Source organism: Perna viridis, chromosome 14 (genome assembly GCF_037379345.1).
Source record: "Perna viridis isolate PV_CMFRI_1.1 ecotype Kerala chromosome 14, ASM3737934v1, whole genome shotgun sequence".
NCBI lineage: Eukaryota > Metazoa > Mollusca > Bivalvia > Mytilida > Mytilidae > Perna > Perna viridis.
Window position 1 is genome coordinate 24,945,899 of NC_142458.1, and position 20,338 is coordinate 24,966,236.

General features: G+C 31.9%; 3 protein-coding genes across 8 annotated transcripts in view; 2 read left to right on the forward strand and 1 right to left on the reverse strand.

The window, feature by feature from the left end:
• The window catches only part of LOC148598746 (kinesin-like protein KIF13A), a 173,619-nt gene that overhangs the window by 71,562 nt on the left and 81,719 nt on the right, over nucleotides 1–20,338 (reverse strand). For all 5 annotated transcript variants that reach the window (XM_088561671.1, XM_088561674.1, XM_088561673.1 and 2 more), the window contains exons 9-11: nucleotides 3,146–3,258; nucleotides 2,473–2,584; nucleotides 1,118–1,330 (exon numbers count right to left, since the gene is read on the reverse strand). In XM_088561671.1, coding sequence (XP_088417797.1) covers nucleotides 1,118–1,330; nucleotides 2,473–2,584; nucleotides 3,146–3,258 — 438 coding nt within the window. The remainder of the gene's footprint in view (nucleotides 1–1,117; nucleotides 1,331–2,472; nucleotides 2,585–3,145; nucleotides 3,259–20,338) is intronic.
• LOC148598747 (uncharacterized) lies at nucleotides 5,771–11,373 on the forward strand. Its single transcript, XM_088562038.1, has 3 exons — nucleotides 5,771–5,833; nucleotides 7,137–7,217; nucleotides 7,916–11,373. Exons 1-3 carry the CDS (start codon nucleotides 5,771–5,773, stop codon nucleotides 11,366–11,368), a joined length of 3,597 nt encoding a protein of 1,198 aa, XP_088418164.1. The 3' UTR covers nucleotides 11,369–11,373.
• Nucleotides 13,994–17,412, forward strand: LOC148598748 (uncharacterized). Of its 2 annotated transcripts, none has more exons than XM_088561830.1 (2): nucleotides 13,994–14,340; nucleotides 15,609–17,412. In XM_088561830.1, the coding sequence occupies exon 2, from the start codon at nucleotides 15,811–15,813 to the stop codon at nucleotides 17,020–17,022; it is 1,212 nt and encodes a 403-aa protein (XP_088417956.1). In that variant the 5' UTR covers nucleotides 13,994–14,340; nucleotides 15,609–15,810; the 3' UTR covers nucleotides 17,023–17,412. The 2 variants fall into 2 exon arrangements, with proteins under 2 accessions (XP_088417956.1, XP_088417957.1); XM_088561831.1 differs by having other exon boundaries at nucleotides 13,994–14,208.

The following is a 20,338-nucleotide window of genomic DNA, read 5'->3' on the forward strand; positions in this document are numbered from 1 at the left end:
TATAAAATTTTTCAAAATATCAAAATATCCAATATCACTGTTAGTGTATATTCCCATGTGTTTTTAATAAAATTTGTTTCTTTTAACTACACGCGTAATTTTAAATTAATTAAATAAACAAATCAAACCATAAAGAGTGTCAACAAATTAATTTTAAAAGCCACGCTAACTGTTGTTAAAACACACTTCCATCGTGGTTTGTAATAAAGCAATCAGTTTTACAACTAATTAGTTGACTTCGAGACATCAGGGTTAATTAACCTCGAAGTCCTATCGAGGGGACTGATTGATGACCTTGAGTTATCTGAGGTTTCAATTCATCCGAGCTCGAGTCATCCAAGGTAAAATTGTATTGGGGTAAGGGGAGTTTTGCTGGGACTTTGTAATTAATTCGAGTTATTCGAGATTTCGACTAATCCGAGTTTGACACATCGAGGTTCAACTGTATGTAGATTTCCTGCATAATTCATTGTTATTTACAACATAAATTGAAAATTTTGTGAACAGCAGATTGATATTTGTGTTGTGACGTTAGAAAGCGCTAGAGTGAAATTACCGAATTTATTATCGAAAAAAATTTCACTGGGAACATTCAGTAAATCACTACTATCTATATAACAAAACATCATCTTCCATTTCTCGTTTCAATGAATATAACATAGATGAGAATAAAACGAAACACTAATTCATAATAAACATTATGGTATGTTATGAACACTATCACTATTTGAAATGATATCTTCCAACAATTATTTCAACTGGTCAAGGGAAAAACTTGCCTAAGTTGAATTGGCCCTGTAGTAATGTGTACTGTGTCTCAAAAGTCTATTGAGAAAAGACAATACACATAGTTTTTACTAAAGAAGAGTATGTATGTATATAAGATTCTCCTGTTTCAATTATTTCTCAACTCGTGATGGTAATATAAAGGTTTACAACATGTTAATTTCACAATAGAGATCGTGGCAAGTAAATTCAAATACAGACTATGCTAAAGAATCAGTTTCTTCCCATCAAGATATCTCAGAAAATGTAAAATAGCAGCAAACTCTTACAGATATTATATCTATTTATTATCACTGGTTTAGAATGGAAGAAAATGTTATTTAATTGTAACCTGGGCTTCATTAAGCTGCATCTTCAAACTCTCCAATTCTGTTCTGAGATCACGTATAATTCTGGCGTTTGGATCCTCATTGATAACAGCATGGTTAACGATACGTTTGGCACGGTCAGCATAGCGTAGGGTAGACAGCGTCTCTTCATAATTGTCAGCAGCAGGGCTCAAGGTGGCTATCATCACAGTTTTGCTGTTGCCTCCAAGATTGTCCTTAATTACACAAAATGCATTAAAAACACATCATTACTATTAACCTTTGGAACAGTTAATTTGGGAGATTCTCCCCCTACATCTCTGTCTCATGTGGAAAATTTTTACGTGAACAAAAATTTTGGGAATATGAATTCAGTAACAGTATTTTTCACAGAAAACGAACATGTAGTTATTTCAACCAAAACATCCCACAAACCTTACATTTTTATGTGGAGGATTTTAAATTTTCATTCGTTTTGAAGGAGTCTCCCCCTAATGTGGGAGGGTTTATACGTATATGTTATTGTATTTAATTTTTTTTTAGTATTAGACCTTCTAAATTTGAGAAAGACATTATTTTGATCCAGTTATCATCAATGGGATAGAAAAAATGGGAAGTACAAGAAACTGTGTATATATTTATATGGGTTGTTATCACTGACACTTTTCCCCTTTCTTTTTCTAAATCATGGGCTGTTTCTTCTAATAACTGATTTGAATGATGTGCATTTTTCCACTACAAAACCATAACAAATTAGTTTTGGGCTTGTGCTTATTAATTGGACCTTATAGCAAATTTGAATTGTACAATATATAAGGCCAAACAAAACAAATGCCTATTCCCAGGCCACTTCTAAAAAAAATTGATGCAGAGGGGAGGCTTTTTTGTTTTGTTTTGTTTTGTTTTTGTTTTTTTATCAGAAGCAGGTTTTCTTCTTTTTTTTCCAAGAAATTTCATCAAATTGAACAATTCTGTAAACGTACAGGATGTGGAGAAGTTAAATAAAATACTCTGTGGCATTAAAACTTTACTGGAATATGAGATGTGGCAAGAAATAAAAGCCATCTAACCGCCATGAGACAAACTTTCATTTTTAATGACAAATGTTAAATAACAGCCTCATTCACATCATACTTTTTACCTTTCTGTCAAATGCTCAGATGCTTCCGTAACTAATTAAAAGTCGATTCCGGATTGGATATGAAAATTTCCAGAATGGATTTTACCATAATAAAAATTGCACATGCAGGAGGGTTTACAGGGATGCGATAGTGCCAGAGAACCTAGCATATTTTTTTAGCCTAACAAATATGTGTATTAGTGTCTTTTTCATATTACATTATTTAACTGTGAGGTTATTGTCATTCAGTGATCCTACCTTGAGAAGCCATGTTAGGACTGAGTCTCTGTAAGGTACGAACTTGTCCTTCTTTTTACCAGCAGATGCATCAGCAAGGGCTGATATCACAAGTCCTAGTGTTGTCAAGGATCTGTAATGTAAAAATATCTTAAGTTAAAAGGCTTTCCTTTGGTCAAAATGTATAAAATTATCTTTCCAATTATTTTGTAATTGCTCTTAATGTGCAAGAGTTAAAATGCCAAATATCAACATCCATTTCAGTTACTACATTTTTTTTTAAATCATGCTTTTTCTTATTGTGCTTCAAACTTTTGTGTATCCAAGGACCATAGTGTTTGTTATGCTGCTTAAATCAAAATTAAACCCTTTTCAAGATTACGCATCAGTTTGCTTTTGGGTTTTTTCTTTCAGTGATAGATTTAACATGGCAGCTGTTGCTGTCCAATACAAAAATGCTCTAAACCTATCTGAATATCTATAAGAATAAAGTGCAAAAAAGATGTCATGCTTTTTTTTTATGTTCAAAACTTGCCCTTTTTGTCTTTCAAAATCAGCAAAACAGAACTAGAGATCAGCTTAATATCTGCAAGAATTTAGAAAAAGTCCAGAAAGCTGTTTGTCTCATAATAAAGGATGCAACTACATCCCTTGTCACTGTGTGGGAGAATGTAATTTTTGACATCTTATTTACTTATTGATATTAGATCCTTCTTTCAATCGATCTCCAACAGCACCAGTCTTCTGAGCACGCTCACTACCAGCTAAATCTACCAGACTTATCTTGCTGACCTTTTCACCACTGACCTGAAATGAAAAATAAAACAGAGATAGAAAAAAAAATTCTTATTATTTTTAAAATTCTTCCATGAAAACTTCTAAATGATCAGAGTGGGTGGATGACAATCAAAAGATACTTCCCACTTATTCACAAGTAAAATGGGAACATTAGCTTCACACAAGAATTCCTAATTGGTACTTCTTGCATATACAATTCATTTTTAAAACCATCAAAATTCAGTAGATTAAAATAAAGAAAAACTGAATAGTTGAAAATTTGAGAAAATGCCGTTAAAGCTAAACTGTGACATGCAGAAAAAAAAAAACTGTAAGTCACAAAAAAAAAACAATTATAAAAGACACCTACACAAAATGGAATAATTTTACAATTACTATGACATAACCTGATTACCTACATGACCAATAAATGACCTGAACTTAACATAAAAAGTAATTTATGAATGAACTAATTCTTTCAATCAATTTGTGTCTCCTTCCCTGTACTAAATAACTCTATAATTGTGTCTCTGATCTGGATAGCGAAAAATCAAAAACATGTCAATCCACCGAGGGAATGATACATGATGATTTTTAATGTATGCAAATTAACACTTTTAGACCACAGAATCTATACTTGTACACCCAAGTTAAATTTATCATTTCATATTCATAATTTATAAAAATGTCTATCTTCTAGTGTTATTCAGTGGTGGATGCAAAAGTGGGATATTAAATCCATCTTTCATTGTTATACATGATAACTGATATTTTAAAAATAGTACTAAAATGTTGATTTTACAGCATCAATTTGATGTGTCAGGTTTCCGATGAAATTTCCAGTAATTTATTGCTGTAAAGATTTGTATTTACAGTGAAACCTGCCAAAACCAACCCTGGATATACCTAAAACCCGTGAAACCAGACACATTCAAAATATACGTTTAAATACCCTTTAACCAAACAAATGTTTAACACTGAAAGAAGTTCAGTTCAGAAAAGTTCCACTAAAAATTATATGAGAATAATAAATTTGTGAACGATAGCCATGTTTTAAAGGTAAAAAAGGAACTAAATACAAATAAAATAAGAATAAAAAAGTAAAAACAAATTGATAAATTGATAGGGCTTATAGTTATCAATTTGTTTTTACATTTTATTCTTATTTTATTTGTATTTAGCTCCATTTTTACATTTTCAAAGTGGCAATCGTTCACAAATTCATTATTATTATTTATGTTTAATCTAAGCCACTTCACAAAATAGATTAATTTTAAAATTTATATGCAATGTCCAACACTACTCGTAGTAAAAATACACTAGAACATCATAGGCTTAAAAAAAATCACATTATTTCAATACAATAATACCCCCCTCTATTTTACATAGAAATGGTAAAACAGTCTAAGATCAAGCCATTTATTGTATTTGCATCAAATCTACATCCATCAATCCCAAATTAATATATATACACCAAAATTAATTTTTTCACAAATTTTTCTTAGATATAACAATTTTCTTGTCATACCTGTCAAAACTGCATGTTCATTTGTGAGATTTAAATTTACAATTTCAATATTAATATGACTTACTGTCTAATTATCAATTGATCAGATGGTTTTTATTGTTTAAATTTTGACACTAAAGGAAATTACAACATTCCCTAAAATATGATGATGAACTTTACTTGTAAAAATTAAGTATTGAAATCTCTCAAGTGTTATCAACTTCTCAAATAGTTGTTGAATTTTTTTAAATGAAAGTATGGCAGTACAGAAATCCAATATTCAAAAAAGATTCACGATCGTTCAAGAAATATAAATTGACAAAGTGTATACAAACTGTGAAATGTTAAGTAATCAATAAACTCAGAAATAATTCATAAAGTTCATATTCAAATAATTTAATCACCAAAATTGTGTCCTTTTCATAACAGTCTACTCTATACCTAGTCATATCAAGAGTGAGGTATATATCCCATCTTTTTACCTAACGTGAAAAGAGCCAGAAATTTACCTGGCCCAAAACATCAGGGCTGACTTAGCATCTACATGTATAATGGGCCTCAACAGGACTTCTTGTTTCTTAGGTGTGTATCTATTGTTGTTTCATGGAAACTTCTCCAGTTCTCTTAAAACATGCTGAGTATTTCTTTTATAGTAATATTTAAGACACATACAGTAAGACATTTATTAATACCCAGAAAATTCTAACATTGTATAATCAACACTCCAACTTAAAACATACATTGTACATAATAAACCGATTCATAACATAAACCAAACAATTACTGTTTATTACATAACTTGCTAAATACCTTTGCTGTATCAAACTTAATTTGGCTTCTTGGGGGCTACTCATACTACACCATGGACTATGACAATTACAGTCCTATTATTGTCATTGAACTATACCTAACTACTGAACAACAAAACATATTTACTATAGGCTTGTGGATGATCCTGACAAGCTAAAGTGGAAAGTATGAAAGAAAGGATCTGACTTAAAACCCTAATATGGTGTCTAATTTTTAGGCGGCAGAATGCAGCCTTGCAGGGCAATGGGCAGTAGAAACCAGCCAGATGATAACAAGTTGAAATTGATTGTAGGTGGTAGACTCCAGCCTAAAGACTGATTTAATTATTTACGACATAATGAACACAGGCGTCAGAATCCAGCCTGAGGCTGAAGATTCCAGCCTATTGAGATAAAGGCAGTCACAGTTATATATGTTCTGGCTCTTACACCAAAAAAACCCTATATTACTCTCAACTCATATCGTATTCCTAGTTATGCAAAAACATTAATCAATAAACAATGATAACGAAATATTAGTATGATGTATACCTGAATTGGGGGAAAATAATTTCCTGAAATTATACAGGCCAAATGAATGAATACATACACAATGTATGAGAGAAGCCCCCAAGAAGTATACAACATGAAAAGTAATTAAATACCCTTAATTAGAAATGCAAATATTAAAAATGAGATCAACAAAAAAAACCAAAACAAAACAACATCAATAAAAAACATACCAGATTATTAATATATTAAAACAACTGGAAAATGTATAAAGTACATAAATTTCCTTTTAAAGATTAACTTTTCACTGTTATTTTTTTAATCACTGTTATTTCATCTTAGTTAAAAAAAATCATCTTCTTTCAACCTACTTTTATTTAGTTTAAGTTATATAATTTGTTTTCTCCTATAAATTAATACTTTAATATAAATTGAGCACTAGGACAGCTAAAATCTTTTTTTTTTATTTTCAAGTCATCAGAAACATATAGTTAAATTTGATCCACTTATCCAATTCTCTTAAAGATGTACAGACAAAATTGAAATCAAACTTATATAAAACATAGCAATCCTTAAAAAATCACCACAAAAAATATCCCATTTATTCTATGACACCACAAAATCAAATTAAAAAATAAATTACCAATCAAATTTAATGTGAAAATGAGGACATTAAAACCATAAGACATGTCAATAATATAATTTATGTAAATGAACTGTAAAACTAACCCCATTGTCAAATCCATCACCTCAGGTGCATTATCATACACCTCTGTGCAGAGGACAATGAAAACCATGTCGGGGATATAAATCACTTAATCTTTAATTGTACATTATAACTGGACTTTTCAGGTTAGCACCTAAATGTGATAATATCTATATACATGTATTAGAGTAGAACTATTTGAAGTGAGCACAAACCCGGTGATATGATGTGATTTAATCCCAAAAGAATAAACTCTATATAACCTAATGTGATACAGAAGTGATAATTCAACTTTACAATGTGAAATGTGATTTAGATACTTATAAGAAATAGATTTTAAGTATAATGTTGGACTCTAAGACTTACTGGATTTATATAATTGTGACAATATTACAAGTTTACAGTGCTAAAAGCCAAGGCCACACTGACCAGTGGACTTATAAAAATTACAGAGGAAATGACACCCATTCTCAACAAGGTAAATATCTCATCTTTCTCACCAGTAAAAAAAAATATGTTTATTCAATTTACATTTCTTAAAATTTTTGTTATGTTATAAAATTTATACTTTTTCACAGCTTTCTTTCATCATCAAAGTTGTATCTAACTTTCAATAATATCTTAATGCATATTAAAATGTGCAAATACATGTTTTAATCTAAATCATTATTTAATTTCAACTTGCAATTACAAAAACATTGTAAAATTGTAAAAAAAAGAATATTTTCTCACTTAATATTTTTATACTGCAATTCCATGTATTTAATTATCAACAGAGGCCAACCTTTCCCTTTATTTTTTATAACTAGAAGTAGAAGATAATGTTTTTTTTCCAATTTCAAACAATATTGGCAATTCAAATATTAGTTGAACACTTATCAATGTAATCATTTATAACTAATGTAAAATGGTCAAAGAACTGATTTATTTACTTACAATGTGATTAAAATGGTAGTTTAATGTCTGCATTTAATTTCATGAACACTGATATCCACTCACATTTACTATTTTGAAGTTTGATTAAAAAAAAATAAATACAAAAATGGCAATGAAGCAGAACACACATAAAGAAACTATTACAAACTTTGAAAAAAAAGAATATCAATCATCTCAAACCGATTTATAAAACAGTTATTAAACCCTTTTGCTTTAACACTATTAATCAAACATATAAAGTTTTCTTTGTGGATATTGGTTGAAACCTTCAAAATACTTAAAACACTTTCCACTAAAAAAATTTGTATTCCATCAGGTTTGCCACACTCCTACAAAGATGTCTACATATCTGAAGCCCACCAACAACCATCCCAGAAACATCCTACCTACCAGTACCCGGGTCGGGCTGCTGCATGGAGTCAGAATAATGGCCCAGCTCAACCAGCCAATAATTGGAACCAACAGAGCAAGCCAACAATTTCATACAAGGGCAGAAACTCTAATTTGAACTCAGGACCTTCACAACCACACATGAATCAGAAAACCCCTAACTGGATACCACCGAATCATCCTTCAACAGGGAACCACCATTCTAACCTAGCTCCATACAGTGTTCCAATGAATCCAGGAATGGTTCCATTTATTGACCCTGACCTCCCTGATGGTCTAGATGACCTATGGGAAATGCAACAAAAACAATCAGCAATTCAACACATGATGAATAGTAACCCAAGTCTTACCCAACAAATGATGTCTATGCCAAAGAACATGATGCCAAACAATATACAATCTCAAGGTCAACAGCAAGGTCCAGTAAAAAAGCCCAGTGGTCCTGGCAATGTTAGAATTTATACAAACCCTAATACTGGTCAATCAAATGGACTTCAGTGGAATCACCATAACACTAACAGCATGCCCCAAGGAGCTAATTATGAACAACATCAAATGGAAAGGATACCAAACCCTGCATACACAATACCAGTGAATGGGAATAATGGGACACAGACTGGGGAAACAAGAATCACTCATCTAGACCTGAGAGATAATTCCCAACCAAAAGCTATTGCTTTCAGAAATCAGTGGTACAGGAAAAGAGGAAGACAAAACCAAGAAAGCACAACACTCAAACCAACAGCAACTACAACACCAAGTCAAACTCCACAATCTAGATGGAATCAACAGCAGCAGCCAATAAACTCAAACCAACAACAGCCACAAAATGCCAACTATCAACAGCGACACAATACAAACTATCAACAGCAACCCAGTTCCAACTTACAACAACAACAAAACACTTACTACCAACAGAACCCCAGCCAACAATACATGGGACGGTCTCACTTTGCCACAACACCATTTCCTGTTTATAACAAAGAAAATTTACAAGAATCAAATCCAAATATACAACATGGTATGAATGCCTACAATCTGTACCAACCAAATCACCAGTTTTTTCCATATCAACAACCAAATCCAAGTCAGGGACAATCTCACTACATGCAACCCAACAATTCTGGAAGCCAGAGAAAAAGTGATGAGGATCAAATGCAGTTCCATCATGGTGGACAACAATATGCAATGTATCAGAATGTACAACAAGGTAACAATGGAGGCACACCAATGGGCTGGAATCAAAGGAGGCCTGATTTGTCAGAATACAATGAACAAGATGATCAAAAGTCACCAAATGTTGGACAACCTTCACAACAACCTGAGAATGAAAATGAAGGACAATATAAGACTAGGCCAAATATTGCCCCAGGTCAATATTACAAAAATCAACAACAGCATGTAGGTCAGAGAATGCCACTAAACAGCTTCTGGCCATCAAATGGACCAGGACAGTTGCAAGGTAACCAGCCTCAACTTGGAAATAATGGGCCTTATTCAGGGAGATTCAATGGCAATCAGCCTTATATTCGACCTCCACACCGCAATCAAGGTGGGGAAAGTGAGCAGGAAATTGAAGGACAGAGACCCTTTTCTATGACAAATCAAAACACAGGGAATACCAGAATCAGTGACAGAATGCTTCAAGAATTACTTAATGAGAGACTGAAACAGAGAGGAATTGGACACCAGTCAACTGGACCCTGGTCCCCAGTTCATGAAGGTGGCTATGGATACCAACCAGGACATATAAATCCCCAACTGCAAAACACAAATAACCCTAAAATGGCAAAAGGTCCAAACAATCAAAAACCAAATAATCAGAAAGGTCCAAGCAAGGGAAATTCCCAAAAAGGAGGAAAAATTCCTTCTATAACAGGAAGGGAAGTCTGGGTAGATCCTAAGAATCAGCAAGAAATAGCTGCTTCAAGAATGAAACCAAATGTTCTTGATGAAATTTTAGACCAGTTTTTATTGGGAGGTGCTGACGAGATAGATACACCATATGGTAAAATAGAAAGAGAAAATAATGGTGGCTATGAAGTAGAAGGACCTTTACTTAGGATGATTCTAGCAGAAATAAGAAATGGGAAAATAAATAAAACCAAGAATGCATCCCCATATGACCTTGAACATCAGAGAAAGTTTGCTGGCTTCAACCCAATGAGTAGAACACCAGCTAAACAAAGGGACATAAACCCAATACAACAAGGTGGAAGGAATCTGATGAATCAAAGAAAGAATGCTGATTCTCAGTCCTCACAAGAGGTTTCTCCTTCGATTTCCATGGATCCTGACCAGCCCATACTTGATTCAATGAAAAAAGCAATATGGGAATCACTGCCAATAAATAGCAATACAAACGAACAAAGCAAACTACAACAGTCTGTCAACACAACCAAAGTAGAAACTGCCTCAAATCCTGGAAATATGGAATTGACAACAAGGAAACCAGAAACAACTATAATAGGGACTACAAGGCAGCCAAATGGCTGGATTCAGCCACAACAAACTCAAAGAAAACCTGACCTCTGGCAGAACCCAAGAATGCAAAATATTAAACTATCTCCCTGGGACCCAATAGGACCTGAAGCTCAAGGGAGACAACCATGGAACCCATCTCAGACAGGACAAATGAATAACCAAGGATTCCTACCAGAAGGCAGTGGAGCAGGTGATAACATTCAGTTCCCACAAAACCAACAAATTGCTACCATGCAAAACATTACCCAGCCAACACCAATTAATGGTTCTTCATCAATTGGATCATTCAATATGACTCAAATTATCCATACTCCAAATGAAGATCCATACCAGATCAAGGAACCACCTCCGATGGCTGCAAGAATAGTTCAACTTCCCGATGATTCAAGTACAACACCCAAAGCAGCAAATACTAGCCAAAGAACACAGGCTGTACCAAAGACAGCTGTAGAGAGAAAGGCTTCTGGATCAGCCTTTGGAGTCATTATAATTACGCTGGTAGTCATGGGATGTCTGATTGCTCCAGCAGCTTGTATTGTATGGAGGATACGTAAGAAAAAAAATGACCAAAAACGTAAGAATATCAAAGCAGATAGCTGCTGCAATGTCAAACTTGAAACCGATGCCATGGTCCTACATGATTTTGGGAACTGTGATATTGACTTAGAAAAGTCACAAGGTGCCAGGAGGAAAACTTACTTTAAGGACTTCTCTGACAAAGGTCACAATGTTCATGAACTTCAGCCATTGAAATCGAGTGACAAGACGCCAGCTAATGTACATAAAGCAATGGTGCACCAAGTCAATGAAGTTTTCTGATTGTAATAAAATCATGCAAATCATTTTCATTCTTTGTAATACTAAATTAAGAGCAGCACAAAACAAAAACATGTAATTTGATTGTATACCTTTGTTTGATGGTTGTCATTTTAGTGTTCTTTAGTTTATTACAACAGGGTGTTTGGTCAATACTTTATCTTAGGTCAAAAGCTAAGAGCTTCTTGTTTCTGGCAGACATCATTCCCAATGCACTAAAGTTTATATGTAATTGCAAATATGCATGGTTTTCTCATAGACAGCCTCTTAAATCACCTCTACGGTACAAATGAACAAAAGGACAGATATATAAACAGGGTACACCACAATATGTGTATCCAAAGACTTATGACATGAGAATTATGAATCAAGCAATCTAAACCATATCTTGATGACAACCATATAAAAAGTTTTTAAAATCAAAAGCGCAAATCCAAGATTAAAGATGCTAGAAAACTTAGGTCTAAATCAGTTTCACTGTTCAAACACAAACCAATTACAAGCCAATATATTCATAGCAGATTCATTCATAAAAAGTAAATGCACACTTCACTTTACAAATAGAATTGATCGAAGTATGGATGAAAACATTATGCTTCAAAAAGACAACAATAGCTCACTGTTTACTAAGTGCAGCCCCAAAACTTGTACTAAATTACTCTAGTGATTATAGTGAAACTTGGTAGGCAAATTCACAACCAAAAGGTGACATTTCATCTACAAATAATGGGAGCTGATTTATTTAGAAGTGATTCATTAAATAAGTTAATGGGCCTTCCAGTTTTAGAAAGTATTGATTAATATGATGAGTTTCAACAAACAATCATTACCATTGCTTCTTCATGTTGTTTAAAGAACATGTCTAGAGCAGAAATAGGTCAATAATACAATTATCATGCATCCAAACTGATCTTACAAGAAATTTTCAAATGGTTTTGCATTATTTGTAACTATACGGAAAAACAGGGCAAAAAAATCAGTGTTGTTTAATGGAAGGCAAAGGATACTTGAATTTCTGCTGATTTCTGCATGTGTTCAAGACAAACTTAAAGATTATTGGATAAAATAAGAGTATGTCCTTCTTATTCGAAATTGGTCTAGAAGCCGTTAACAAAATTATCTGTATCAATTTGATCAATTGGTGGTTTTACTTTGTTGGATATGAAAATATGAATTTCCACATCCCCATCCAATTTGTTGATAGAATTTAAAAAAAAAGCATTGACACCAAAAGCTCATTCAACTATAAAGTAAAGACATATCAAATCACTTAAAAGTTTAATTTAGGCATGTTTAGACACTGGTGGTTTGTAAACTTACACAAGAGCAACACTGAGTATGAAGACTCTAATTTCAGTTTCTTCTGTACGCTAAAACATTCAAAACCTAGAATTGAGACTAATAGGGTAACTGAGGAGTAACTAAATGAGTTTCTCTACTCAAACACTGAACCAATTAATACCATATAAAGTAACAATACATGCAGTATAGAGATAAGATTGATTGTATTCTAAAAAGTAATGAGTTTCTTCAAACAAACCCCACAGAGAATCCTGTTGTCGAGAAGCATCAAAGCATGCGTTTGTTTACCATGTGCATAATCAAATAATGGCTGCAGTAGATACAGTCTATCTAAAACATTAAAAACTGCCTTAATCTAACTCTGTATAACATGACAAATGGGTTAAACCAGTATAGCACTTAACAATTTAAGGTAACATTTCTTATGAAGCATTGAACTAGTCAAAATTACTAGGTTTTTTAAGAGCTCCTGAAACCGTATAAAGAAGGTAAAATATTATCTGTTTTCTGTTACTGTACTACCAAACCTTATAGTACTAATGGAGAGTGAACAAAAATCAAATAGGATGACAACTATCTATAAACTATATAAGCACTAAATGAACTAGAAACTAATAACAATCCCTAAGGTCTTCATCTTATACAGGTTTAACTGTAACTTAAAAGCAACATTTGCCATTTAATTTCTAATGTTGACTTATTGCACTTGATTAAAAGTAATTTTCTTATATCAGAAAATACAGGAAGCTGTAACCTAGCAACTGATCACTGAGGGGGGTTATCAAAACAAAACTGTTCAATAGTCCTCTTAAAAATTCAGAAGTCTAAATAAATACAAAATTTTCTGTGAGTGGCATTGTAAAAGAACACTAATCATTTTTTTTTCTCCCTGTCTATGAATACAGAAAAAACAAAAACAAAAACAAGAACAACAGTGTTAAGCGGCTACAAGAAAGATTATGACATTTTCCCACAATTAGCTAATACACGTTCAAGTAGTTACCATGATCTGGACATTCTGATAACTGATCTCTCTAATGGAACCTATGGTACCAACAACAAACATGTCTGCACTTAATACATTTAATTTTGTTTTAACTCTAAATACAGAATAACTATGCCCCCTTTTTTATATAATTAATTTAGAAACAGGAAAGAAAGAATGGTCTGTACAAACCAATCAAACTACCTTCCAAATACCTGGAAATACAGAAAATTACAATTGGTAATAAATAGCCTATGGATCTGTTATATAATACTTTAGGAAAAACACTCGTGTGAATATCAAACGTATTTTCCATACATTATTTGGTTTCAATAATGTGTTTTTTTTTAAATTATACTCTATGCCACATATGTCAACATGGCTTCATAGATGAGGATTATGTTTTGTTTTATTTTATTAAATTGAAGTCTCATTTCTGTACAATTAAACATTATCTCAAAATATATCTTAAGTCAGCAATGTGATTGGCCAAAATTTGAGTTAAAATGGATTTCAGGAAACTTGAGGTGCTCTATTCCATCTTGAAGATATTTACGTGAGTTTTAGATAGCAGTATGTATGTCAAATTGACCTGAGTTTCAGAGAAACATAACTAGTCTGTAAAATCCCCATAGAAGGAGTTTGTCTTCAGTGAAGATTCCTGAAGCATCCATTTATAAATTAACAGGTAGGATTTTATTCTTTTTCAATCATTTATTGAACCCTGAACAATTCAAATTACATTAGCCACTATCAGTATGCAGCTGCGTATCTGATCACTGCTGCCACGCAAAACCGAAACAAAATAATAGATATTTTCAGCATGATTTGTGTCTTGTTAATTGAACACATTTTTCACAAGTTTAGAATCAATAGGATTCATAGGACACTGCACCAAACATTGTGATTTAATTAAAATCAGCTTAAAAAATGCAAAAGTAAACAACAAAATTTATTGTATCCATGGCACTTCAGTAGGTTATGGTTCCACCTGCATTGTTACAAAGGAACTTAATCAGACATTTAACAATTATCACATTATGTCTAAATTGTCATTTTTATCCACATTATTTCATCAAATGTTGAATTAATTTGCCAATTTTGAGATTAGGGATAGGAAATTCCAATGAAATCTGGACTATTCTTTCCAGATATACCAGTAATCAAAGGAATTAAAGGCAAAATTTACATGGATTTGATTGAATTTCTAAATTTAAAAATATAGAACAGATCAGCATCAATAATAAACACTTTAACTTTTACATGATGCCAGTTATATAAGCTTAATTAAAGGAATTCCAAATAACTTGAATAATTCAATTTAGATGAGTAGAAAGGAAGTTAGGATGTGTATTAAACATTGACTGACATGGATGGTATATATTTTAAACAATTCTTGCAAAGTTTATTAAATGGAATTTCACTAGATTTTGTATATTACCGTCAAATTCAGAATAATCAAATTTTAGATGAATACAGAGAGGAAGTAAATGTTATTCATGAATTTTTCAAAAGAATTAATTCCAGAAATATTATCAACATAGACCTGATTAACTTCATAAACTTGTTAAATTCAAATTAAAATTGACTTTACATTCAATAAACTTTGGTGTATTCAGCCATTAACTCTATGCCAAAGACAGCATGGTATAAAAATGATTGGTGTTAATGAAAATAAAAGTCAATTTATGAATTTCAAAAGGAATGCAACTGAAAATGATTGTTGATGATAGTAGCTGAAGAGTTTCTGCTATAGGCCAAGATATATAATTTGAAAAAAAAACATACTTTTCTATGCAGAAGTTTTGATTTTCTGACTTAGTGATAAAAGTTAATCTGTGTTTTGCCACAGATTTTATCCACACTGCTATAGAATTCTTTGAAAGTTTGAAATCATAATACATAATAATTGCTGTTTTAATGAAAGGAATTTCTACTGACATCTCTTTATTCCAGCAAGAAAGCTAGTGGTTTTACTAACAGAATAACTCAAAAGACTCTGTATTGAAGTCTTATGGATTAATGAAAGCCTTTAATTACTGACTGAAAATGCACATACTTTATTTGCATGGGAGTATTTTAATGGAAAATCTTTCCCTAATTGATTCTTTATAGCTAAAACAGTTTATTGAGTTGGTGATTTGGCAGAAATTGGAAAATGTCTCAAAATGCAAATATGAAGTATATGACTGCATCTAAGACTGAGATAGTCTCTGCAACTGTTCTTATTACAATTCTTACAACTTTACTTGGATTAAATATCATTTTTTACTTAATTTGTAAATTTATAAAAAGACCGAGACGGAACTCCATTCCAGTTGATGTTAAGCAAGTAAAAAGAATTAAGGTGAAATCTGCATCACAAATATCGAAAGATTTTGAAAAGGAAGGATTAAAAATGCTTATGCAGCAATTACAAAATTCACATTCAAGGAGAAATTCACTAGCTGATACAAAAGACCTTGTACCCTCTGAAGAAACAGAATTTGGATCAACAGTCCATCTTCCAAATACTGATGTTGTAATAAATGTTGAAAAGGAAAGTGATATACAAATTGAAAATAGTACTGCTGATGCAAAAAAGGAGACTGCTTCAAATTCAAAGGAATTGAAGTGTTCAACTTCCAATAAAGGAAATAACTCTTCCAAAACTAACATATTTGGTAAGTTTGCCAGTTCACTGAAAACAAAAAATAACAAAGACCCTACAGCAAATAAACAACTCAAAAGAGTAAACAGCAAGAAGGTTATAAAAAATACAACTACTAAGAAGAAATACATGGATGATTTAAATTTAGAGGATTTTTCCGACAGTGACCATACCAAAAAGAAAAGCTCAAAAAGGCTAGTGAAAAGTCAGGGTGGGAAGAGTAAGAAAAAGACTTCATTAAGTATTCCACAGAGAGAACAAAAGAAGACAGAAATAGATGATGGAAAATCTGAAACTATAAAACATGAAAGTTCTATTGAACAAAATAACCAATTAACAGAAATCAACCTGAACATTCAACCAGAGGAACTTCCTGTTGAACCAAAGGAACTTCCTGTTGAAAACAAAAAGGATGAACTTCTTCTGGTTAACATAGTGGACACTGCACAAGATAAAACCTCCCATGAAACCAAAATGGATGAGCATAGTAGTTACCATGACAACAAAAAGCAAAAAGAGCTTCCTATTGTCAATATAGAAGACACTACCCAAGATAGAAGTTTCAAAGGAAATGAACACCAAGACAAAGGTTTCCATGGTAACACACATATCAACAATGTTGTTGCAATAACACTGACCACAGAAGAAGGATTTCAGTCCAAACTAGAGCTTGGTAGTGAACTGGACTTAAAACACATAAAAGACCAAGTTAAGTCATGATTTTATCAAACTTTATGGTTCCTTTTGATTTTTGGAATACTCAAAAGGGAAAAATTGAATGAAGTTAAAACTTGAATTTCCAGCAGGGATTCTCTAAACAGACTATACAGGAAAAAAATGAACTCTACATTTGTAGTCACAAGAATTCAAACCAAACTGTTACATAAACCATTGACTGAACTTAAACATTTGCTGTGCTTAAAATTTCTTAATGAACATCAGAGGAACAATGAGACAATTGGAAGTGAGACCATTGGACAGTAAGACCATTGGACAGTGAGACCAAGAGAAACATTTCTGTAAGGTTTGATAGACTAACATGAATAATTCAAGATAAACAGTGGAAACATATGTGTAAACTTGCTTTAAAAAATAAAACTGAAAATTGCATCAAGTGATTAATCAAATGCTGTTAGCAAAAGTTACAACTGATGTCTGACTTCTCAAACAAATTTCATCTCAGAGCAATGAAGGGAACCATGATTCTAGCAGAAATCAAAAGAATATATTCCAAGGATAAAAAAACTGGACATAATAAACAGACACATACAAAAAAGAACATGAAATAATCAAAATATCATGTTCAAAGAGATCAAAGTTAATGAGCAACACATACTCCAATAAAAACTGGGATCATGGACCACATGTGCACTGATTATAAAAAGAGTCTAAAAAAAACCCTGCTAAGATGCTCATAAAATGAAAGAAGAAATAAAATGTTTATTTCTTTCTGAAGAATTTGATAATCTTTGAAACGATGAATTATTTTTTACATTGAACAGGAAAGCCATCAGAGCAAAACATCGCAAAAGTCTGAGTTTTCATGTACTTAAACATTTCTATATTATATAGGAAATATGAGCTTACTCATGCCTATACAGAGTCAACGCCTTAAAACAAAGTAAGAATTTGTACATACAGCCACTAGGCTTATTTCTTTCATTATTTTGATTGATTTCAAATAAACATTTGATTTCTTACACTATAAAAATCACATCATGCCACGAAGATAATTAAATTATCACGTCAATACATAACGTAGTAGAAATTTTATTGACAGGTTCCCTGTTAAATTTGTCTTATTTCTAAATCCACGATGTTAAAAACAGTTTCTTTTAAAGTGAATGTTCTGTGTGATAGAGAAAAGGTTGTGAAGGAAAAAATCAAAGTACCAAAGTACTAAAATAAAGATCAAAATTTCAAGGCATAACATTCCTGCTAAAACTCATGTAGAAAGTGATACAATAAAAACAAAGCAACAAATAAAAAGATCAAAATATCAAAGTAGAAAGTCAATACAGATCACATATTTAATACTACATAAACCTCACCAAAGCATTTAAAGCAAACATATAGCAAAAGATTACGTTGGTATGGTTTAAATTGACCCTTTAATTGTCTCGTTTTGCTCTTGTGGTGGATTTCTTCAAAAACTATTACAGCTCTTCACAATTCAAAATCATATTATTCTTGTTACTTATTATAAATCATTCTAAGATTAATTTGACCTTAGAACCTCAACTTGTATTTGATCCTATTAAAGAGCACCGAATCAAATAAACATTCTAATAATTTTTCTTTAGGTTTTGAAATGTCAGTCCTTAAGTTCTCTATTTATCTCTGTTAAAGTGGTTTTAGTTCATGAAATCAACCCAATTTCAAATTTCTGAATTTAAATTTCATGTTTTATAAAATGAAAATTGAACCAATATTTTAATGTATTCCTTAGTAACAAGATACTAAACAGATTGTTGTTAATAATTGTTTTGTAATTTGATAATCAAAGAACTCATAATTTATTCATCAATTGCACAAAGAAAAGGAAAACCTATTTAAAATCAAATGGCTCAAATGGCCTTCATACATGTAAATTACATCATTAATCAGATACAAATCATTTACAGCAACATTTGTTAGATCATCTCCCTAGTCGCAATATTTTTCTACACAATGAACCTGTCTTAAGATAATCCTGCATTTACCAGAAACCTGCATAAACAAGACATAGTAAAAAGTCCTCACATATAGTTATATAAATTTTAATATGTTAAAACCAAACAAATACTTCAGTCCAAGAGGTTCCGTTTACACAGATTTTACTGTATGTAAAAAGTTGTATCTAGGGATGTGATGGTCTGACAATCTGTAATAACCAAATAGGTGTTTACTTAGAAGTATTTATTGAGCATGGTGATCAAAATGTTTTTTTCATCAATTAAATATTTTCCATTTCCCTTTTCTACAATAAAGAACTTTATATCAGGTTAAATACACATTAGGCTGTGTTTGTAATTTATATATATTTTCTATCTATACAGAAATAACCTTAGTCATGTGATGAACATCAAAACAACTGTGAATCAGTAAAAGTATTACAAATAGACAGAAAAATTATTATAATCATTCCTTTTTTCCTTTTTGTTTAATTTCAGTATCAAAATTTTATGAGTAAATCATCCACAAAGGTTGATAAATTACTGTCTCATACCAAAACTATGTTTCTGGGATGACAAGACATTTTTTCATCCAATCAGAAAAAATTTTACTTCTGAAATTTAATTGTAGGAAGTTCACTTAGGTCGTGTTCATTTTTCGTTTTTGTTGCCTTGAATCTATTTTTTATACCTATAAAATGTTCATATCTAGAAACAGAATCTTAGTAATTAAACAGTTGATTATTACATTTTTACAATGGAGACAAGTACAGTTAAACTGAAGGACTCTCTAAGTAACTAAGATGACTGGTAAACAGGAAGTTGATCTGCAATCACATAAAAAATTACACACACAGTACAAATCATCTTACTAAACACTTATACAGGAAGTAGAAGTGCTACAGACCTGAAATTCAAGCCAAGGATATGGGACCCCATATAGAAGTTGCGTACCAAAAATCTAGCGAATGTGATTTATATTTACTGAGAAAAAAGTTATAAAATATTTCCCTGCCACCAACCCAACTGACATTCATCAATCTATAAGTCTATTTACATGAACACAACCCAGTCAAAGAATATTTCCTTATAGTGATTGTAATGACTGACCAAATTTAAATGGACTGAGGTATAAACAGCTGTGTAAAACAGGATTCCTAGGATTTTATAAATTAAATACATAGTATGGTAAACTCAACAATGTACAAGATTATTGTACCCATGAACATTATTTGGTCTTTTACTAATAAAAAATATTTTATTTCAAATAACTAAAAGACATTCCTAACAGAGAAATTTTCTATTCCTTCAAAATATATAACATTATAACACCAGTTTCATTTAGCTTTTTTTTCTGGGTTAACATTACTTTAGCTTCCATC